This window comes from Anas platyrhynchos, chromosome 12, assembly GCF_047663525.1.
Source record: "Anas platyrhynchos isolate ZD024472 breed Pekin duck chromosome 12, IASCAAS_PekinDuck_T2T, whole genome shotgun sequence".
Classification (NCBI taxonomy): Eukaryota; Metazoa; Chordata; class Aves; order Anseriformes; family Anatidae; genus Anas; species Anas platyrhynchos.
The window spans coordinates 1,355,969-1,378,416 of record NC_092598.1 but is presented as its reverse complement, the minus strand read 5'-3'; the positions used below and the strand labels follow the sequence as shown (position 1 = coordinate 1,378,416).

Below are 22,448 nucleotides of genomic sequence, written 5' to 3'. Positions count from 1 at the left end.
TTCACTTTAGCTATGGCATGCAGCCACCTGTAAGGGTGAAATGCACTGCCAAGATTAACACACAGATGCCTTTTGCGTAACTTTTGAAAAAGCTATCTCGTGTGCACCTTATGCATCAGCTTGCCAGACTTTATTCTGGCTTGGAATCAGCACTGGCTAAAATAACAGGAACACTTCAACTCTTTCAGAAGCAACGTCATATTCTGTAACAGTGAAAATTCACATCTTCAGATATCTTTGTTCTCATTAGGAGCTCTGCACAAACAAACGTCCCCTTAGTGCTTCAGGCTTTGTCCTGCCTGCAGCTCCTGGCAGCTAGTTCAGATTCTGCGACTGTAATGCCTTATATTTAAGTAATTCCACTTCAGATATTTCAGCGAATACAAAACCAACATAATCATGTGCTCTTTGTAAAACCAAGACCTACTTTGCGATACAAGGCAGTGAGCAGCGAACAAGTCCTTGTAAAGCTCCACTCTCTCTGCATACGGATGGCATCAGACACTGCACCCAGAAAAATACAATAACAGTTACCACTTCAGCAATAGATTTTAAAATAGACCTAAAACAAAGATCTTCACCACACAAGATTTTCCTTTAGCTTTCACAGCCACACACATTAAAAACTGCCTGCTGAAATCCTCTCTCTCCTATTCATCTCTGGAACACAGGCTGTGTGAACACGACTGTGCCATTTCCCTACAGCACTGTCATCTCAAAGCTGTTCTCGAGATCACACATGCATTGGCCAACATAATACAGAGAAAAACAGCAAGGAATCATCTTTTCCCTCAATGATCTCTTTCAGCTGGAAGCCAGCAACAGCGACATTGCTCTCCCACACTACAGGTGAGCGGCTCTAGCTCATAGCTCAGTGTGATAATATTTCACCAGAGATTTTGCAGCCCAAATGTATTTCTTCCTAAAAACATCAAGCTTCACACAATTAACAATCATGGATTGGAAGCCTTCTTGCATTTATGTCTGACCTACCAAAACAAAATGAACATCAGACACCCAACCAGCAGAGAAAGGCTACGTTTGGCACTTAAAGAGAAACATATAGTGACACATAATTTTAGCCCCAAGCTTGCTCTGCAATACCAGCTCTCCCACCCAGCTCCTCCTTTGGCTAAAACTACTCCCAGAGGCCACAGTTCTCCCGTGTCTGCTCCATAAAGGCTGCTAGGAGATGTTATCCAAGTACCTGCTCATGAGCCACTGGCTAAAGCTCTATCTCAAGGCCCTGATTTTCCACCTAAGGGCTTCTCTTGAACTACAGCCCTATAAAAACCCAGATGAACTTCCCATCTTTTCTGGCAACATGCAGGTAGGGAAAGAAGCAGGGAGTCAGGCAGTTGCACTGTGCTTGGTTTGCAGGCTGGATTCCCTTCAGTGAGGTGTGACTGGGACGGAGCTCCAAACCCACCACAATAACAAACCCTCGAGGCACTTACTGCTCCCCGTGTACTCCTACCTTTCAACAAGGGGTTGTAAGTAAGAACCTCAGTCAGGGTGTGTCTAAAAAACTGCTGCAAGGAATCCGGATGAACTGCACTTCTATAAATTGACACATTGAACACATTCAGCCTATAAACGACAAGGAAATATTCAGAAACAATGCGCAGGAAATATGATCAACCAGGCACTGATTAGGGTGAATGACTCATTTTTCTACACCTACCCTCATGAAAATGCCTGAGATATATAACTTTCTATATGTATTTTTAAAAATCTGTCAGTTACTCAACAGTATTAAGCTACCAGATTTACAAACTTGAGTCAAAAGTATGCCCCTGCACAGGTCAGGACTGAAGGCTGACAAGTACAAAGCAGTCAGACAAAATGGGTCTGAAAATGGAAATTTGAGGAGTTGAAGGCACCTTCCAGGTGCTCCTGCTAAAAAGCAGAGTGAGCAAACTTGAGAGAAGAAACTCAACACATGCTAAAGTGCTCCAAGATTGGTTGTGAGACTGCCAGAATGCCCTTTCCTATCTCACACTTTTTACTTGCAATTTCACTTGTGAATATTTTATTAGAGAGAACACAAAACACAAATAGGGCTGGAGGGAGGGAGGGAATAAACATTCACCCAATTTCAGGAACAACCATAACAGTGGTTAAAGAAAACTTCTCCTGACATTATGCAGAGCAACTGTGTTTCTTACCAGAACCTCATAGCTTGCAACGTGAAGACATCCTCCTGCTTCTCTTTACCAACAGCATCAAGCACCCCTGGCACCCCAAAGTAAAGACACAAAGGTGCAATGAGACAAATGGAAGGAGCTGTGACCCCAAACAGCTAAGAAGGTGACCCCATTAGGGAAATGTGCCATTCAGCAGCATTAAATTCTTACAAAAACTACTCAGAAGTAACACAGAGACTCAGAAACTATTAACATCAACCTTGAACCACTTTAAAAGCATTCCCAAAAATGTGCTAATAATTAAGCCATCAAAAAACGCACATAAAGTAATGTTTAATTTCCAAATCTAATCCTGACTGTGCAGTGCATCTAAGAGTGCAAACACTGCAAGGCTGCACTAGAGAAAAGTCTGGAGATGGATTTGCACAGGCAAGCTTTGTGTTAACCTCCGGAAGCAATGGTCTTCACCTTCAATGAAGAGAGCACGCTGCTGTGGAAGGCACTTATTTGTGACAGCAGAGGGACTTCATGTTATTTTGGCTTAGCAGCACTCCTTCAAAAGCAAGGCCTGCCCCAAAATGCCTGGTAGAGGTCAGGGATTGGCAGCTTGCACAACACATGGTCCTGACCAGCCTACTCAAAGCCCACATACTGAGAGATCCTCGGCTTTACAGGCTGCAGCAGCAGCAGTTTTGATTCTTGTTCCATCCTACCTTCAAAAGTCTCCTCTTTAACCATGAAAAAGTTTGGTTTTCATTAGGATTTAATCATTAGGACCATCTCAGGGATGCACTCTGAAAAGGGAACTACCAAACTGAGGCAGCAAATCAGGCGTCTCTGACAGTTCTGTTGTAAGGCAGCCCACAGCGTATGGGAGGAGCGTTCTCCTCCCCTGCTGAGGAATACTTTGAGGTTAAGCAGGGGAGAACAGAGAAAAGGAGATAAACTCTACTTATCCCCAGGCACGGGAGTTCTATTTAGCACGATCATTACTATGAAGCACAGGGCTCCTGTCCTCCTCCCGTGAACGTCTCCATTAATTGTGAATTATTTGATATAAAACACCCTAATGTTCTTCAAAGCAGCTGGCAAGCTAAGTGAAACCCCTCAAAGGTGACCCAAAAACACACACTCACAAAAACACTTAATTCTGAACTTCCAATACACTTTTGATCAGACTGTAAGGCAGCCAGGGGCAGCACAGGCTGCGTGAACATGAAGGTCAGATGAAGAGCAGGTTAGCACCGACTCCAGCCTGACTGCCAGCCACCTGCTTTGCTTCCCCCAGAATCCCTCCAGTCCTATGTTTATGAGGGTTATTTTTCAAGTGCCAACACCATTAAAGGGTCACCTGAGATGGGAGTCATACATACTAAATAATAAAGCACTTCTCTTACAGCTTTCCCTTTTTAGCACTGCTCAGTGAGGTCTGTAAGGCAGCTCTGTCTCCAGACAACGCTTTCTGCCAGACGTGGGGAAGGGATCAGGCTGGCGATACCCACACGGAGAGATGCAGAAGGACAGGGGGGGACAGATCTCTTGCTGCGTCCTGGTTTTCAGTCATTTTACAACAGGCAAAAAGCGCTGATTTCTGCAACAGCACTGAGCATGCTGCTGAAACACGCCAGCAAGGAAAGAGGTAAAGCGCTGTCACTAAGGAGACAGAGAAGTAAGAACACCCACGCAGCCAGATTAGATGAATACGATGGCCTAGAGCACGTGAGGAGGTGTAAGTGAATGCTTCCTCTGCAGACAAAACAGCACAGCAGAACCAGCAGCTTACTGCGAAGATCGTCTGTGACACAAGGCAAAAAAAAAAAACCTTCTCGTGTGTTCAGTCTTTCTGCAAGAGGATTTGTAATGCACATCAGGCACTACTACACTTGAGCTCTCAGCAGCAGCAGCATAACTGCCCAGGCCTAAACAGGCACGCTGTGCATGGGACAGTTGAACACTGTTTTTTTAAAGACTAAGCATGCACATTAGAAGTCTTCGCTCCACATCAAAAATAAATAAATAAAAATTAAAAAATCAGGTTTCACAAACCATTAGTCTGCAAACCCAAACAGCCAGTCAGCAAAATAGCTTGCTTGCACTTAACTTGGTAAATTCAAAATTGAATTTAATAAGCAGAAAAAAAAATTATCCTAGTTTAACCTCTGTGCTACAACACATTGGATTGTTTCCAACCAAACTTGTTAAAAATCAGCTCAGATATCTTTACCTGATGCTGCAGCTGGGAGGATCAAAAACGAACTAGCATAAAAAGCAAGAAATTATCGTTGGTGTTAGAAGACACTCGCTTTACAAGAGCGAAGGAAAAAACAGAAGCACAGAGAATCAGTGACATAAATACAACACAGGCAAAGCATCCCAGAGAGGACTGCTCCAAGTCCTCCAGAGATTCAGTAACGAGCAAGGAACTAAAGCCTAGCAAACAGCAGTGACTGCACAAAGTTACAAATCACAAGAACACTTACATGTCAACATTCTTTGTAAAACAGCACGACAGATCTGTTCAAAAATGACAAATTAAGAATTTTGTGTTTAAAACAGCTACAATTATATGCAGGAAAAGTGAACTGAGTCAAATAACAAGGTTTTGTCTCTCCTAAATTAAAGCTTAACTTTTACCTCAGGCTCTAATGCAGAACAGATACAACAGGCAGACAGGCAAGCATTTTCCATGCTTCATATACAAACGGAAAAAAAGGGCAATCGAGGTGAACCCAAGGAAGCTAAAAAGCCTCTGACAAGTCACCTAGGAGAAAGTCTCTTTACAAAGGTCTCTGGTTTCACCATTTCTTCCTTAGACACTCCAGTAAATGGACCATTGCCTTTTCTTTGTTGCTCTAAGCTCAGATTTAAAGAAATCACTCATAAATGCAGAGACATATAAAATGCAACTACTTTTTTTAAACAGATATCTTTAAAGTTTCATTTTGTCCTTACATTGGGGACCTTCTTGAATTCACACGTCCTTCCCAGCTCTGACGTTTGCTGAAAGCCATTCTGAAGAAACGTGATCGCAAAGTCTGCAAGTCAAGAAGGAATTGAGTGTTTCAGCATCCCCTTATGATAACAACCTCTTGCTCTTCTGCCTTCCCGTCTCAGTCCCCCAGGGGGACTGGTGGCTGAAAAGCATCACCCGCTGAACAGCACAGTCAGCAAGACTGCCAACACTCTGTTTTTTTCTTGGACTAAAATTGCTCTCAGGCAAAAAGGACCGAGAACAATCAATGACAAGCAGCACAGAAATGTCAAGGATTGTAAAGACCACGCTGTTTACAGGTGTCACACACTTTTACCGTCTCAGAGCTCAGGTGAATTGTACCTGAGCCACTGCACTGGCCCAAAGGCCAGGCTGCAACACTCCAAGCAATCTTTTTCAGGAAAGAATTGGTAAATTCACCAAATATATTTCCCTCATTGAAAGAAGGTAAGAAAATGCAAAGCACAGTCCACATTCTCACACCCCCAGCTTCTGGCCCGTGCTGCAGGCCAGCAGTGGGATCCTGCTTTGCAGTGCCCGACTCAGTGCCTTGCCTGAGAGAACGCTCCCAGCGAGCTCCGCGTCCTGCGAGGGCTCTTCCGCCTGCTCACACAGGGCACAAAGGCTGCTGCACAGCCACTCCACCACAGCAGGGGCATCAGGATTGCTGAGAACAAACAAAAGCACGTTCAGTTCAATCTCCTCTACACTTCGCGATGTTTGGTTTTTGCCCCACCATCCCCTTGGACTTAGGCAAGAGACATCTGCACTACATGAGGCAGTTCATTTCTTTTCATTGTAAAAGTCAACAGGAACTTTATTTGCTTCATAGTAAGATAAGAAAAAATATATGTGAAATTGTGTTTTCAAGTATTCAAGTATTAATCATATCTTACATTAAGGTACTTTAATTTTAAAACTTCTTTTACAAGATTCTAGTTCTGATTTCTAAGACATTTGGGTAAAAATGCTTTCCAAAAAATATAAAAATCAAGCTCTATCTCTTTGGTTTCCTTAAAGCACAGGAAGCACTGCAGGCTTTTTTCCTGTCTCATTAACGGACAAGTGAATTGGCATCAAGGGCTGTATCCAAGATCGTTGTAATATTCCTTTGACACCATAAGAAAACATCCTGAGGTTCTGAAAGAGTAAGCTCTGTATTGGGAAAAATAAATAAATTCTTAGAACAACTATTCCCCGGAGATTAACTCTGCCTCACTTTATTGCAACACTGGCGTTGAGATGACAGAAGCACGCAGTTTATGTGCAGCAAGACCTCTCCCCAAGAGCAGCATTAATTTTCACTGGCTACACCAGAGTTTCCAAAGCAGCTCTCATGGCATGGCCAGATGATCCTAAAGAGCTGGGTTACCGTGTCCTTCCCCACACTGTGTGGTACCTGCCCGCTGTGCCAGTGAAACAGTGAAATAAACATCAGGCAGCACAGGCTGCAGTGGTGCTTCTCACCCAACCGTTTGCTCCGCACCCCAATTGCCTGGGCAGCCATCAGACAAGCAGCCACCGTGGCCTGAACTGTGCTAATTAACCCAGAGTAACCTCTCAAACCCCGGGTAACTTCTTAAATCCTGCTAATCTGATCACCTGCAAGCATCTGACTATATTCATAGTCCAGAATACTCATGTCTAATCCCCGATTAGATTTCAATAGGCTTTAAGAGATTAAATATATCTGCAAACCTATAAACCTCTGCTCACCTCTCCAGCAACTCTCCCAGTCCAATGATGTTGCCTCTGTGCAGGTGCCACACAGCTTCCAGCACTGGAAGGTCCTAGCAGGAATGGCACAATTAGGTCCCAGGGCACATTTCACACTTAACAACAACGTTTTGATAAGATAACCTATATAGAAAAAAGGAAACTAAGCTTCGTTCATTCAGAGTTATCAATTCTGTGTTCCATTCATAAATACACCCACATTTGTCCCCCTGGAATAATCCTGATTTTGCATATCCGAAGGAGCAGTGGCTATCCCATAAAACAGGGGGTAGTACTACATTTTGAGCCTTGTTAATTCAGAACCATCTTGGAGAATTATCACTCGGTCTCGTAACTCTTTGGTAGTTTCTGTGGAGCAGGTTTGCTGCTCTCAAATCCATTTCCCAAGAGGAGACTGCAGAAAGAGATTCTGCAGCTGGACAAGAAGGTTTTCCTCCATGCCCATGGGCATGGAGGAAAACCAAGCACCACCTGAGCAGTCTTTGAGCACGCAAGGCATTTGGAAGATAAATCCCACTAGCCTTCTGCAGAGACTGGTAGCTGCTTCTTAGCATGACCCCCAACTCGCCCACATAGTTTGTCTTCAACAGCCTAATCCTTTACTGTAACGATCTCAATTACATAGCAGCACTTGGTCTCCATGTCTACCTGAGAACAAGGAGATTTTAATCAGCCCATAAAATTCACAGGATTCTATTTTCAGCCCGTGGACGGATATTTGAGACTAGAGCATGCCTCTTTATCCAGGGGGATCAGTCTCTTCCTTCTTTCCCAGCAGAGCAGCAAGCAACCAAGATTGTCCTGCTCACAAAAAGTCCCTTACTCTATTTAGAGCACCATTTATCTTCACAAAACAAACCACACAAATGAAATCAAGCCAACACATTTGTGAAGCAATGCAACCTGTTATCTGCTCTCATATTTCTCTCAAGCCATTTGCTGCACAAACTCACTCAGGCTTATCACAACTCCCAGACAAACAGAGCAGAGAACCAGAATGCCAGAGACCCGCTGAGCATTGCTGGCAAAGTGCACAAAGGACCCCTGGGGCTGTGACACCCCACAGCCAGCTGCGAGTCTGCGGTGACCTGGGCAGCAAACCTGTGCACCACCTGATGGAGAGTTATCAGCATATTTCACTGAAAACAGCAAGGAGTGAAGCTAAATAAGAGAGAGAATGATCCCTCCAAAGCTTGTATTAGCTGCAGTGTCACCCCGGACGAGTCTAATCCCACTACCTGTGCTATAACTCCAGATGCCACATTTGCCATGCCCTTCCTTGCTTCTAAAAGCTACACAAAACCAGCAGTGCTCGGTAGATTACAAGAAACACCAAAGAAAATGGAGCACAGATCAGAGCATCACTCCAGGTTACAGCTATCCCTGCCCTTCGCTGGAAAAGAGGGTTGCAAGCACCCTACCTGATTCCACAGATGAAATCTAAATGGCTCGTGACAGCAACCTTTCTTTGTGAGTTCTTACCTGCATTTTCCATATTTCTTGACAGAAGCGTGAGCGACTGAACACGTTGTTCACCAACAAATCCTTGACTGTTTGAAGCAAGCAAGACAGTCTCTCCTGGAATCACCAAAAAAAAATAAGCAGAAATTATTTCCCTCGTAAATAACGCATTCTTACAAAAATATTTTTTTTTTTCCCTGTTGCTTTCTGTTTTTCAAAAATTTGAATGGTGGAGAGAATTCTTGGGGAAGTCCCACACCTTTCATCTCAAGGCTGAGTCAAAGCAGGCGAGCTGACAGCACTGGCACCTGACAGCTACTCAGAGGCGAGGTGAGCCAGCAGTCCTGGCACAGATTTTGTACGGAAGACCATCACCATACCTCGCTACGCTGCAAACTGAGACTGATAAAGATGGAACTACGGATAAAAGAGACCAAGCCACACCAGGGAACACACTAGAGGTGACAATATAGGGCCTGCTTGGAGATACTCTAGTAACAGACAGGAAACTTCACTTCCAAGGTGTCAGAAAGTAGCTCCTTTCCTGTACAGAAGAGTGCCATATTTCTATGAGCATTTCAGACACACAAATACTGATTTCTTAATAAGCTAAATGTAAGGCTTTTTGCTTACTCTCTGGTCCAAGTTCAGCAGTGGTACTTGAGAGGGGCTTGCAGAAGGCTGACAGATCTGCTCGATGTTGGTAACAGCGTTTTTGGCTGCCAAGACTGCTGCAGGGACACCCAATCTTGAGGCCTGTTCCTGCAGAACAGAGACTAAAAACAAAACCCCACAATGCAGAAACCTGACATCATGCAGTATAAATCAGTGCATAAATACATGACTGTGAACAGAGAAATCCCTGGTCTTAAAACTCCTTCCAGCACCAATATCATTTGTTATACTGGGCAAGTCATTTATATTTCCATGCATCACTCCTTTACCACGCATAAAATGACGGCATAACAAGCAGAGAAATGGAAAATCCCTGCTAAGTAGAATTTTGTATTTTAATCTTGCAAGACTCACAGGAACACTTTAGACTAATTAAAATATTTGAAAATCAGACCTGGCCAAGGGTGTCATTCACTGAACAAGTAAGATACAAGCAGCTGAATGGGAGACCAGAACAGTGTGAAGGAAGTAAAATCGGGATTGCATCTAACAGACAAATTTATAAGTGAAGTTCTTTTCCATGTCTGCAACTAATGTTATTTCACTCACCAATAAACGATTCTGACAATGCTTCCTGGTGCTCTTTGCCACTCTCTCCAGCTGGCTTGACTAAATCTTCCACCTGCACACAAAACAAAAACATTAACAGTCTTGGACGTCTATTACACACTTCTACAAATATATTCCCTCCAAAGCATATTTAGCAGCTCTGGCATTCTATGGGGCTGGAGCAATTGACATGAAATTAACAGCATGCTCCTGCACAGTCATGGAAAACCATGGATTTTAAGGCACCTTGCAAGATATAAATATGTTCCTTTTATTCAGAGAAAGCGAGAAACAGGTCAAAGTTCCTTGTTCATAGTTACCCAACAGATCAGCACCAGAAATCTTGTCTGTGCAGTTACAGTGTCATGAATATTTGATGAACACAGCAAAACTTTGCATCCTTTTATAGCTAAATCACCCCTCCCCTTATTATCTGCTTTTAAATAAAGACACACATTCTCTAGAGAAAGAAACATTCTTGTGGCTGAACCATGGGAAGTATTGGAATTGCCTACTCCAGTCACCAAAATCAAAAATTTTCTCTAGTACAGGAGGAGATGGTAGAACATGGCCAAGACAGAATCTTGGCTTAAGCACGTACGCAGACAAATCAAACATGTCTTCATAAAGAAAGTCACGTTAGTCAGAAACGGTTGTTAATTCAGGAAATCTAATAGCCTCTCCAGCTTTTTTTTCCCCCTATACACACAAAAAGGCAATTCTGGCACCCAGACAGGTGCTGGATTTCCATTTATCCGTTTGCCCCATGCTTGACCATTTTTAGCCTATAACAATAACCAAAAAAAGGGTCTAATTTCTGCAAAGCAGACCTCTAAGCTTCAGCTTACTTCCACAGTGCTGTTTTTTCCTTTTCACTTATCATGAAAAATGTGTTCCTGGGACATTTCACAGCTGCCCTGGGAATGACCCTGATGGAAATCCCTCTCCAGCAGGCATCTCCCGAGGTCCCTGCCCCGCTCCTACCTCCAGGAGGAGGTCGTTCAGGTTCTGATGGCGGTCCAGAAGCCGCAGAGCTGCTTGACAGAGCTCTGCTCCGCTCCCAAAGGTGCTTCTTCGTTTCCTGGCTCTCCCTGCTGAGAAGTTTGGGTTTATTTTAAAACCAAAGCGTGCTCTGGCCCCCGCTGATGAGGCAATCTCCCTCTCCCACCCTGCTGCCCCACCACACATCACTGACAGCGCCGAGAGGGCCCTGGCCAGACCCTCAGCGGGCAGAAACTGGGAAGATCATTTCAAACACAGCACAGGGCAGCAAGGCCCATGAAGCCTGCGGCCTTCAGCACACATTGGCATGAGGAGCCCAGTGCAGCCAAGGCTGCCAGGCACTGCGCCATTGGCCTTGGCCTTGCCCAAGCCAAATTTTACCAGACACCCCCACCTCAGGACACCCCCACCTCAGGACACCCCCACCTCAGGACACCCCCACCTCAGGGCTCTGCAAGCAGCTCCTGAGGGGGGCAGACAGCACCTGAAGGGCTGGGGGCACCCGAGAGGCTAGGACAGGGCTGCCTGGAGCCCCAGGGAGCCCCAAACCAGATGAAGGGTGAGCTGTCCGGCACAGAGGGCGAACTCAGCCCTCTCCCCCAAGCGCCAGGGCGGCCCCGTCCCGCACCCACCCAGCAGCGCCCTCAGCTCGCTCCCTCCCGTGCCCGCCATCATGGCGGCGCCCAGCCGCTGCCCGCCAAACCAACCCGCCCGCTCCGCGCCGCCATTGGCTGGCCGCCCAGGCGCTCCCTTCGCCTATTGGCTGGCAGGAGGCGTGGTCCCGCCCACCCGCCCGCCCGCCATCTTGGTAGTGGCGGCGGCAGGAGGCCGCCATGTTGGGGAGGGCGGGGTGGCGTGAGGTGGCGGGTCCCTTGGGGTCCTGTGTGGGACTGGCACTGCTGCCACCCGTACCTGTGGCTGCCGAGGGTACAGAGCAGGGGGTGGCAGCTCATTGTGTGTGAAACAAAAGCAGCTCACTGTGTGTGGAACACAAGCATTGCCTGGGGAAGGTGGAAATTCACCCTGGGGTCTCACCCGCTGGCTGCAGGCGCTCAGTGCCCTGTGATGGAATTGGCTCTGGGATGCTTTTAGGGCAGCACTGGTCCCATGAGGGACTGACCCCACAGTCCTCACCTGAAATCCCTTCCTGGCAGTGCTAGGGCTGCAGCCCTGTGCTCGCTGTGCCAGCCCCAGCCCTCCAGCCTCTCCTTCCCCCTGCCACAGCGCAGGAGGTGGCACAATGTCTGTCCCTGTCACACTCCCTGTCAGGGAGGTCGTCCCCCAACGTGTGAATCGAACAGAAAACTTCTCCCTTACCAGCATCTGCAGCCTCGCGGGTTTGCCAGCCTGCGAAGAGCGGCTCTCGCTATATTTAATCCCTCGGCGCACTATCTGTGAGGTATCCTGAGTTAACGCGGTCTGCTCAGAGGATTGGTTTTAATTGAAATATTAATGAAGAAGAGTCTAGAAAGGAAATGGAGCCTTAACAAGCACGCCGTGATTCAACATCCCTGCCGAGGCAGTGTCCCCGGACAGGCTCTCCTCCTGCCCCAGGGCACTGCTGTGCTGCTGGGCCATGTCAAGCTGCTCCGAGGGCATGGATCCCACCCAGGGACCTGCCTCTGTGGGGACATCTTCCTCAGCTGCAGGGTGAGCAGCGTGGAGGCCTCACGTCCACCCCTTGGTTGTGTCCAGGCAAGGGGAAGGTGAAACTTGGTCGTACTGGAGACCTCTGTGATAAAACTGCCCCTACGGGTGGGAGTTTTGTGGAATCCATCCCGATCTGTTCAGCATCATGCCTATGAGCCATGCTTGCCCAGAGGAACAGGCTCATCCATCCGCTCCTCGGTGGTGCCTGGGGACAGGGCTGGCCTCCAGTGCTCACAGCCCCTGGCTGCTTTGATCAGGAGTGAGGACTGGGGTTCAATAAGGGGCTGGCATGGGAATTTTGGGGTGCCAGAATGCCTGAGAGCAGTCAGCAGGCCACTATATCCTGCACCATCAGGAAATTGGGCAAAAACACCACATCAAAGGGCCAAAGTGATGAGAAACCTCCCAAAAAGGTGAGAGGAGGTGCAGCCAAGGTTTGTACTTGAGGTGGTGACACCAAGGAGCTCCCCTTGAGCTCGGGCACGTCCAAGTCCGGCCACATCTGAGGCCAGCACACCCCAAGAGCACAGCATCTCGCCAAGCACTCCCTCCCTTCACGATCCTGAGCCCAGCACAGCAGCCAAAGAAGCTGAATACGTGCATCCAGCCCCACAGGAGCTGTGCGCAGTCATCTCGACATCCTGGGGATGTTCAAGGAAATGTTTTGCATACGACAAAGGAAACCCAGGCAGTGTATCACCTGAAAACAAACACTGTGCACAGCTCTGCCCCATGTCCCAGCCCCGCCACGCTGCCACTCGTCATGCTTCGACGCACAAAGGGGTGGGAGGTGGGGAAATCTGACGCTCCTGCAGTGATTTGCAACCTTTTCCCAACCTGTTCATTTTTTTCCCCTATTTCTTTCATTTTTTAATTAAATGTCCCCTATGCACATACACGCTTGGCTTTTGTTTGATTTTTTTCCAAGGCGGTAGCTTTTAATTATATCTTGATTTCACATTAATTACAGTTTCACCCAAAGCGAAGGGCTGTGAGCTTTATAATTCAAATGCACTCCCACAAATCCTGCCGGCTGGGTTATCGCTGCCTCCAAAGGCCCGCACCCGGCCCCGGCGGTGCCGCCCTGGCTGTGTCCGGAGGCAGCAGCAGGTCCTGGGGAGCAGGAGAGCCAGCAGCCGGCTCGGCCCCGCGCCGGGCAGCGCGCTTGGGTTTCCTCCCTCTGCCATCGCTGCCAAAGCAGGCTACAAAGCCGGCTGATGACAGGGTGAATGTCACATTCAAATCGCACTCGTTTGAGCAGAAAGCGAGACGCAGACACGGGCATCACAGCCAAGATCTGCTGCATTTTCCTTCCTGATGCAGCTGGAGCTCCGTCCTGCCTCGGCTCCCCGTCCCCGTGGCTCCTGGGGCTTTGTGGCCGAGCTGCAGGGGCAGTCAGGATGGCAGCGAGCGTGGTGGCCCCAGGGGGGAGGCAGCCACCACCATGCTCCCCAAACCCTGGCCCAGCTGATGGTGCATTTGGGCGATCCCAGGGGTGCACAGATGATCTGCACCCATCCTCCTGTCTCCCTGGCCCCAGGGCACTGCAGCAGGCAGGGCTGCACTTCCCAGCCGTGCCTTCCTCAGCAGCTCAGCTCTGCCATTTCCTTACCCAAAAGAAGGAGCTGATGCTGCTCGGGGTGTCCAGGAGGGAATTCTCCCCTAGCTGGAAGCCTCTCGCTCAGCCAAGCCATGGCGCTGCAGGCACAGTCCCATCCACGGTGCCCCAGGGCAGCCCTTTGGCCACGCGGGACAGACGGGTGGCCCCAGTGGCCCCAGTTCCTGCTCATGGCTTAATGGAGCTGAGGTGGGTTTTGTGCATCATGCAAACGGGAAGCTCGTAATGACAAGCTTCATTTTGCTGCCTGACCTTTCACGGCAGGCCATCTGCTCCCTGCTCTGCTGCGGGCACCGAGCCATGCCAGACTCTGTGGGTGCCCCCCCTGCCATGCTCCCACGGGACATTACCTCAGCGAGACACCCCAAGGCCCCACCTCAGTGCCTTCAGCTGGCTTCTGCTGCTCCTGGCCATGCCAAAACAGCAGTGCACCACGCTGCCGGCTGCTGGCGCGCTGCCTGCCTTTGCCCCCAGGCCTCTTCCAGAGGATGCAGCCCGCAGACACCCCAGAAATGCTGCCTCTGGTCCTCCCTGCTCCGGTGCTCGGGTTCCTGGTTTTCAGCCCCAGCCCCGTACGCTGGCGGGGTCCCTGCTCCTGCAGGCGATGCAGGGCTGCACAAAGCCCATGGAGACACTTCCCCAGGAGACCTCCTGGCTCTGAGCGCTCCTAGGGGCTTCCAGGGGCTCCTTGTGTCCTTGCAGCCACCTTCCCAGCTTGCTGCACATTGTGATGTGGGATGGCCCCCGAGGAGCTCGTGGCTTCCATGCCTCAGGTCTGAGGCTGAGCCCTGAGTCGTGGCCGTGCCTGACCTCTGAGGTGGCCCCAGCAGACCTTCCGGGTGGCAGGAATCATTCCATACCACACAGCCCCGTGGTGGGGCTGTCCCACAGCTCTGCTCCACACCCCGCACCCCGCTGTGGGCCCTGCACCCTGCACCCTTCCCCATGCACCCCACCTGCACTCACGCACCCTGCACCCTACACCCCACTGTGTCCTGCACCCTGTATGCAGCTGTGCCATGCACCCTGCACCCAGCTGCACCCTGCACCCTGCATGCAGCTGCATCCTCTGCACTGTTTTGTGCGCCCTGCGCCCCGCATCCCCCCCGCACCCCGCATGCCGCGCACCCTGCGTGCGCCCTGCGCCCTGCGCCCCCTGCGCTCTCCGCGCCGCGCACCCTGCGCCCTTGCACCTTGCACGCACCCTGCGCCCAGCCCCGCCTCTCGCCGCCGATCCTTGCACCCCGGCAGCTTGCGGGGCCGTACCGAGCCGTGCTGAACCGAGCCGTGCTGAACCGAGCCACACCGAACCGAACCGCACCGCACCGCACCGAGCCCCCGCAGCACCGCGCGCCCCGGGCGGTGGCGACGAGGGAGGAGCCGGCAACGGGGGCGGCGCAGCTCCGAGCCGAGCGGGGCCGAGCCGAGCCGCTCCCCCCCCAAACACCTCCGCCCCTCCCGCCCCGCCCGTGCGGCGGAGGTCGGCGGCGGCGGCGGCGGCGGCGGCGGCGGCGGGGGCGCGGGGATGGGGCGATGGCGCGGGCCGGTGGCGGGGCCCCGCGGGAGCTGTCCCTGGAGGAGGTGCTGAAGTGCTACGAGCAGCCGCTGAACGAGGAGCAGGCGTGGGCGCTCTGCTTCCAGGGCTGCCGCGCCGCCGCCGCCGCCCCCGCCGCGCCCCCCCGCACCGCAGACATCCTACTCCGAGCCGACGGGACCGTGGGGCTCCCGGCACCGCCGCCCGGTGAGAGGGGAAAGAAGGGAGGGAGCCCCGGGACCGGTAGGGGGTGCTGCGGGGAATGGGGGGAGGACAGAGCCCCGCTGGAACCAGGGGGGGGCAACGGGAGCGGGGAGAGGGAACCGGCAGCGGGAGGCTGGGAGGGGGTGGGGAGAGGGATGGCACCGCTGCGGGACCCGGTGGGCTCCGTGGGAGGCAGGGGGTTGGAAGGCATCCACGGGTGGGGGGCTGGCAACCGGTAAACCGGGACCAACAGGCCCTGGTGAGGTGGGGGGTGAAGGGGGGGTGCGCACCCCAAGCCTCTGTCCCGGCACCGGGTCGGTTCCAGCATTGGCACCGTGGGTGCCGGCACCGGCAGAGGGTCGGTGGCTCGGGGATCCAGGCCTGGTGCAACACCGGCACCGGCACCGGCAGCACCTTGCCCCGGGAGGAGGCTGCTGGGTGCCCCGTGAGCTGGGCACGGGGTGTGCGTGGCACAGCGGGTAGGGGCACCGGGGTGCGGGGTGTCCACGGTGCAGGGCCCGGGACATGGAGCCCTTCAGGACAGGCAGGACACACGGCAGGGACAGGCATGGGGACAAACCTGCACGCACACGGGCACTCAGCGCACACGCAGCACACCCACGGGATGGGATGCACGCTCAGCCCCCACTCCCCTCCATCCTGGGCACCCGGAAGGGGCATTTTGGGGCAGCACCGTTCCTGACCTTTGGACTCATGGCCGTGCCCTCCCTGCGGGCGGTTGGCGCTGCTGGGCAGGGCCGGCTGTGTTTATGGTCTGTAATTAGGCACCGCCGGGTGCCAGCAGCACTGCGAGGCGGCTCGGCGCGGGGCTGAGCACCGTGTGCCTAATGACAGAGCTGGGGCAGGGCTGAGCCCCCGCCTCGCCCCGCGTGGGGACAGCGTGGGGACAGCCCTGCACCCAGCCCCGGACCAGCGGCTGCGTGCCCCAAGATGGATTTTGGTGCTTGGAGCTTGTGGGGTCTCCTGGGAGCCTCGCAGCCCCACAGGGACACTTCATTGTCACCCCGTGCCCTTGCTCACGGCCAGCTGAGGCTGCGGCACCGCTGTGCGTCCCCGCTGCTGGCAGCGGGCAGGGATGCTGCGGTGTCGCTGCGTGTCCTTGCTGCCGGCAGCCGGGCAGGGAAAATCCCAGGGGAACAGGGAATGAAGGGGGATGGAGCCGGGCCCTTCACTGCTGCAGGGTGCTCGAGGGGCTGTGGGTGAGTCCCAGCACCACCGCAGGTAGGGCACGGGCACCGGCACGTGGCTTGGCAGCTGCTCCCGGCTGTGGGGCCGGAATGGGCCGGGTGAGCTGGCAGCAGCTGCCTGAGCAGCTCCAGGTCCCCATCCCACGGGATGCCCGGCCCCAACCCTGACAGCCCGAGGGAGCAGGCAGCACGTGAGCGCTGCGCAAACACCACCCAAGTGGCCCCGTTTGCCATGGCAGCAGCAGGCGCTGCCGTTCCAGGTGTGGCTGTCCCGCCACAGCCGCAGGCGCTTCGTCCCTGATTTACATCCTGGAAAAGATTTTCTGTTTCCTCCCCGTGGCTGGCTCGGCCGGCTCCTCTGCCACGATGCGGGATGTGATGCTGTCCCCTGCAGGGCCGCCAGCGGGGCTTGGGGACGGCCACAGAATCCCACAGTGTTTGATGTGGTCCAGATGGGGCACAGGGTCCTGTGGGATGTTTTCCTGTCCCAGCTGGTCTCACCCTGCCCTATGAGTGCTGGGCTGGGCATCTGGCCACGGCCGGCACGTGGCCTGAGCCACCTCTCCCCTGGGCTGCTGCATTGATCAGCTAAATGGAGAGGTAATGGACACGGGGGATGGCCTGGGCTCTCCTGGGCCCGGGAAGTGGCTCTGCTCTGCAGCTGCTGCTGGGGAAAGCCAAGCCGGGGGCATCTGGGCACTTCCTTCCCTCGGGGTTGGTGCAAAAGGCACTGCTGCTGGGTGTCCTGTGGCCACCGTGCTCCTCCGGGGGGTCTGAGCTGCCTGCGAGGTTATGGCACGGACCTGTGCGTGTGTGTGCATGTGCATGGAGCTTGTGTGTGCACGGGGCTTGTGTATGCGTGGTGCTGTGTGTGCACGGTGCCATGTGTGTGCACAGCGCCCCAGCCATGCCGCCTCTGCAGTGAAAGGAGCGCCGTGAGCGCCGTCAGCTGAGCACAGCCCGGCACCACAGCGCACCGCACGCAGGGCGCACTCTGTGGGTGCTCCGCCGGTCCCTCTGCACCCTGCTGGGGCCTGCAGCCCTGGGGCCGTGCAGGGGGTGCAGAGCACGCTGCTCCCCTGGCCCCAGTGCTAATGGGGTGATGATGCTACCCAATGTGCCACCCAAAATGCCACCTCTCCCTCCCGGCTCCAGCTGTTGGCAGGCAGGGCATCGGCTGGTGCTGGGGACCAGGGCAGGGGGCTCAGCACCCTGAGGCTGCGCCAGCCATGGGGTCAGCTTGGGATGGGAGTGGGGATCTCAGCTCAGGTGTGGTGGGGAGCATGAGGTGATGTGGGGCGAGCCCGCAGTGACTGAGCCTTCCTCTCCCCCAGAGCTACCCCTGCTGCTGACACCCGCTGCTGAAGCACAGGTACGTGGGGGCCCGGGGTGCTCGCCAGGCCCCACATCTCCTCGCTGGCCCCTGCAGGCACCCTCGCCCTGCAGTAATGGGGTCCTGGGTGCACCGGGGGGGTCAGAGACAGCCCCAGAAGATGGGGTGTCATGCACAGGGCCTCCGTGGCTCGGGAGGTGCCAGGGATCGTGGTGGCACAGACACTGCCATCTCCTTGCAGATGGTGCAGTCCTTGGGCTTCGCCATCTACCGGGCGCTGGACTGGGGGCTGGACGAGAACGAGGAGCGGGAGCTGAGCCCGCAGCTGGAGCAGCTCATCGACCTGATGACCAACAGCGACTCGGAGGACAGCGGCTGCGGCACGGCCGATGAGGGCTATGGGGGGCAGGAGGAGGAGGAGGAGGGCGGCGAGGGGCCGCCGCGGGCCGTGCGCACCTTCGGGCAGGCCATGCGGTGCTGCGCCGCGCGCCTCGCTGACCCCGCCGAAGCCCAGGCTCACTACCAGGCCGTGTGCCGGGCTCTCTTCGCCGAGACCGTGGAGCTCAAAGCTTTCCTGGCCAAGATCCGCGATGCCAAGGAGGTGAGCGGCGGCAGGGAACCCCCCCCAAAATGCTGGGGTGAGCGCGGTGCTTTGAGCACAGAGCCGGGGAGGTGCCGGTGCTGCCGTGCACGGGGCTGTGCCAACCTGGGGGCTGCGTGCCGGGCACCCCTTGTGCTGGGTGCTGTGGCAAGGTGACGGTGTCCCCCTGCCGTGGCAGATGCTGCAGAAGCTGAACGAGGATGAGGAGGCAAAGGAGAGGCCGTCTGCAGAGCTGGGCAGCCTGCGCAACACAGACTGGGTACGGCGGTGTGGCAGGAGCTGCATTGAGGGCCGGGGCCGTGGCGGGGCTGGTGCTGACCCCCCCAACTCCCGCCAGGCCCGGCTGTGGGTGCAGCTGATGCGGGAGCTGCGGCACGGCGTGAAGCTGAAGAAGGTGCAGGAGAAGCAGTTCAACCCGCTGCCCACCGAGTACCAGCTCACCCCCTTCGAGATGCTCATGCAGGACATCCGCGCGCGCAACTACAAGCTCCGCAAGGTCATGGTGAGCGCAGCGGGGACGTCCCCACAGCCTGCCAGGTGCTGTCCCATGGGCTAGCCCGGGCGCTGACACCACCCACGGCCCCTCTGCCCTCTCCCAGGTGGATGGTGACATCCCGCCCCGGGTGAAGAAGGATGCCCACGAGCTCATCCTGGACTTCATCCGCTCCCGGCCCCCGCTCAAGCAGGTGGGTGGCAGCCCCGTGGTGCTGCAGTGCCCCCGTGGCCAGCAGCACCCATTGTGGGCTCGCCATGAGCCCTGAGGGACCCCGTCCCCAAGCTGCAGCACCCCACCTCTGCGTCCCCCAGGCATCAGAGCGGCGGCTGCGGCCCCTGCCCCAGAAGCAGAGGACACTGCACGAGAAGATTTTGGAGGAGATCAAGCAGGAGAGGAAGCTCCGGCCCGTGGAGACGCAGTACCGGGGCCAGAAAGGTACTGGCAGCGCCTCCCCTGTGCTGCGGGCGATGCTCTGGAGCTGGGGCAGGTCCCCAGTGCCACGTCGGGTCCCCGCACAGAGGCACTGAGCTCCGGCCCCGTCTGCAGGCTACAGCTCCCTGCCCTGCATCCCCCACGCCTGCTCCAGCCACCTCACCTCCAGCTCCTGCATCGACCTCTCCGCGCCGGAGGCCAGCACCGTGCCCCCGCGCCCGCGGCCCCGCGTCCTGCTCAAGGCGCCCACGCTGGCCGAGATGGAGGAGATGAACATCTCCGAGGCAAGAGAGGGCATGCGGTGGGGACGCTGTGGGGCGCATGCCAGGAGGGCAGAGGACGGGGACACGGGGTTCTCCGTGTGACGCCGTCCCTGTGGCCTTGCAGGAGGAGGACTCACCAGGAACAGAGCCCGGTTTGGGGCTGCCCATGAAGCGGGACCGCTCCTTCTCGGAGCAGGACCTGGCCCAGTTCCAGAGCGAGCTCAGCAGCAGCCAGGCTGCACCCGAGGTGCTGGGGCCACTGGAGCCCGAGCCCCGACCCCGCTCAGGTACCTGCACCCCGTGGCCACCCCAGAAGCCCAGCCGTGCACCAGGATCTCCATCCCATTGCAGTCAGTGCCCCCAGCCCCCCAGTCCACCCCATACGCCGCATGCCCTGTGGCACCCCTGTCCCCATGTCCCCAAGGGTGGCTTTGCCGTGCCCTCCAGCAGGCGCCTGCTGGAGGGGTCTCGTGCAGCAGCGTGTCCTTAGTGTCCCTCCCGTGTCCTCACTGTGTCCCACCCGTGCAGGCTCGGTCCCCGCCAGCTACCACCCGGTGCCGTACGGCTCTGCGCCGCCCCGTGCTGCCCTGGGCTCCGTGGAGGAGAGGCCAGAGGACGGCCCCAGCGCTGCCCCCAGCAGCAGCTCCAAGCACCTGTGGCTGGTGGGTGCCTGCAGTGGGGCTGGGGCTGCGAGCACAGCCCCACACGGGGTGCACACTGTGTGGGGCACGCCACACTGGGTGCCCTGTGCCCGTGCCGGGGTGACAGCCCCTCTGCGCCCACAGGAGTTCAGCCACCCCGTGGAGAGCCTGGCCCTCACGGTGGAGGAGATGATCAACGTGCGCAGGGTGCTGGTCAAGGCCGAGATGGAGAAGTTCCAGCAGAGCAAGGAGCTCTACAACAGCCTGAAGAAGGGCAAGGTGGGAGCCGGGGCTGGAGGGGACCGGGTTGGCCGCACGCTGCCCTCCTGGTGCTCACCCTGCCTGTGCCCGCAGGTCTGCTGCTGCTGCCGCACCAAGTTCCCCCTCTTCTCCTGGCCCTCAGCTTGCCTCTTCTGCAAGCGGTGAGCACCGTGCCGTGCCGTGCCATGCCGTGCCGTGCCATATAACAGTGCTGGGAGGGTGGTGGGAGGGTGCCGCGGTGCTGGCCTTGCTCAGCAGCCTCTCTCCGTGTCCCCAGGTCCGTCTGCACCTCCTGCAGCCTGAAGGTAAGGGACCTGCCTGGCTCAGTGCCACCAGCCCCTGTCCCCGTCCCCGTCCTGTTGGTGGGGGTGACACCAGGACAGAGGCACCGAGCATGGCTGAGCCCACCCAGCCGTGCCCTAGGGCAGAGGGGGCACCCATGGGTGCTGTCCCTGATGCCTGCACGCCCCGGCAGATGAAGATGCCTTCCAAGAAGCTGGCTCACATCCCCGTCTACGCACTGGGCTTCGAGAGCCTCCCGGGATCGCTGCTGGCCAAAGCCCTGCCGCTGCGCAGGAGGGAAACCTTCCAGTGAGTCCCAAACCCCACAAGGGCCCCGTGCCCTCCGCTGCCTTCCTCCCAGCCTCCTCCTCCTCTTTCTGGGGGCTGACCACCCGCTCTGCGCCCCCCCAGCTCGCTGCAGGGCCCGGGCTGGCGCCGCGTGGAAGAGGAATTCCCCCACATCTACGCCCAGGGCTCGGTCCTGCGCGACGTCTGCAGCGACTGCAGCGGCTTCGTCACCGACGTCGTCTGCTCCAGCCGCCGCAGCGTGGCCGTCCTCAACGCCGCGCCGCGCCGAGCCGCCCGCTGCGAGTCCTGGTACAAGTGAGGGCCCGGCGCCGGCCCCGCCGGGATGTACATATCTATATATATAGGGACAGACACACGGACGGACACACAGCCTCTATATTTATATACCTGACGGACCACGGGGGTGTAGGGCCCGCGGCAGGCCGGCCCCGTATCCCCCAGCCCACGTCCCCCGGGGAGCCACCCGTCCCCGCCGCTGAGGGGACGCTGGCACGGCCCTTTGGGGACGGGGACGCCCTCCCCGGGGCATCCTCAGCCCCCCCAGCCCCGCTGCAGTGCCAAGGCCTGGCGGGGCTGGGATGCCTTACGGCCCCGCAGCGCTCTGTACATAGCGGCCCCCGAAAATAAACCATCCCGGGCTGCCCCTCGGGGCCACAGCGGCGGCTCCTGTGCTGGGGGGGTTGGGGAAAAGGGTGCTGGGGGGGATGTGGGGTGGTCTCTGTGTCTTGTGGCCCCAAGGCTGGATGTCCCACGGGCCTGCTCCACACCGCCATGGCCCTGTGGGTCCTGGGGCAACTGGGAGCTGGGGGCTGGGGGCAGCCGCCCCCCCTGTGATGCTCGGCACCCCCTGGGATGGGCTGCACACCCTGGGGGCACCAGGGGGAAATCCCACAGCCCCTTCCCACAGCACAGTGCCCCGTCCCCAGACACCCCCATGTCCCCAGGCACCCCTATACCCAGACACCCCCTGTCCCCAGATACCTCTGTCCCCAGACACCCCTTATCCCTAGACACCTCCATGTCCCCAGGCACCCCCATGCTCCCAGACACCCC

The 22,448-nt window shown here is 55.8% G+C and overlaps 2 protein-coding genes across 7 annotated transcripts in view; one reads left to right on the top strand and one right to left on the bottom strand.

The window, feature by feature from the left end:
- Window positions 1-11,300, bottom strand: part of FANCA (FA complementation group A) — a 37,910-nt gene extending 26,610 nt beyond the window's left edge. For 2 of the 5 annotated variants that reach the window (XM_072043971.1, XM_072043974.1), the window contains exons 1-12: window positions 11,196-11,291; window positions 10,546-10,655; window positions 9,562-9,634; window positions 8,971-9,113; window positions 8,359-8,454; window positions 6,856-6,929; window positions 5,694-5,806; window positions 5,100-5,182; window positions 4,628-4,661; window positions 2,169-2,235; window positions 1,478-1,590; window positions 428-504 (exon numbers count right to left, since the gene is read on the bottom strand). In XM_072043971.1, the coding sequence (XP_071900072.1) occupies window positions 428-504; window positions 1,478-1,590; window positions 2,169-2,235; window positions 4,628-4,661; window positions 5,100-5,182; window positions 5,694-5,806; window positions 6,856-6,929; window positions 8,359-8,454; window positions 8,971-9,113; window positions 9,562-9,634; window positions 10,546-10,655; window positions 11,196-11,238 (1,026 nt within the window). In that variant the 5' untranslated portion in view covers window positions 11,239-11,291. Of the gene's footprint in view, window positions 1-427; window positions 505-1,477; window positions 1,591-2,168; window positions 2,236-4,627; window positions 4,662-5,099; window positions 5,186-5,693; window positions 5,807-6,855; window positions 6,930-8,358; window positions 8,455-8,970; window positions 9,114-9,561; window positions 9,635-10,545; window positions 10,656-11,195 lie in introns of those variants that run through there. The other 3 variants (XM_072043973.1, XM_072043976.1, XM_072043975.1) reach the window with 3 other exon arrangements.
- A 1,859-nt stretch (window positions 11,301-13,159) lies between these two features.
- Window positions 13,160-21,814, top strand: SPIRE2 (spire type actin nucleation factor 2). 2 transcript variants are annotated; one of them, XM_027466398.3, is made up of 15 exons: window positions 13,160-15,572; window positions 18,112-18,149; window positions 18,352-18,711; window positions 18,890-18,970; window positions 19,049-19,213; window positions 19,311-19,397; window positions 19,519-19,642; window positions 19,754-19,923; window positions 20,027-20,252; window positions 20,431-20,564; window positions 20,688-20,822; window positions 20,898-20,965; window positions 21,082-21,109; window positions 21,280-21,395; window positions 21,498-21,814. In XM_027466398.3, exons 1-15 carry the CDS (start codon window positions 14,777-14,779, stop codon window positions 21,691-21,693), a joined length of 2,724 nt encoding a protein of 907 aa, XP_027322199.1. In that variant the 5' UTR covers window positions 13,160-14,776; the 3' UTR covers window positions 21,694-21,814. The 2 variants fall into 2 exon arrangements, with proteins under 2 accessions (XP_027322199.1, XP_027322200.1); XM_027466399.3 differs by having other exon boundaries at window positions 13,165-15,572; window positions 20,027-20,189.
- The last annotated feature ends 634 nt before the right edge of the window (window positions 21,815-22,448 follow it).

Bases quoted from the DNA above. Each gene is read 5' to 3' on its own strand.
- SPIRE2 (XM_027466398.3), top strand. From the start codon at position 14,777: ATGCACCCCACCTGCACTCACGCACCCTGCACCCTACACCCCACTGTG. The intron at 19,214-19,310 runs GTGAGCGCAGCG...GCCCTCTCCCAG, and splicing joins ACAAGCTCCGCAAGGTCATG to GTGGATGGTGACATCCCGCC. The intron at 19,398-19,518 runs GTGGGTGGCAGC...TGCGTCCCCCAG, and splicing joins CCCGGCCCCCGCTCAAGCAG to GCATCAGAGCGGCGGCTGCG.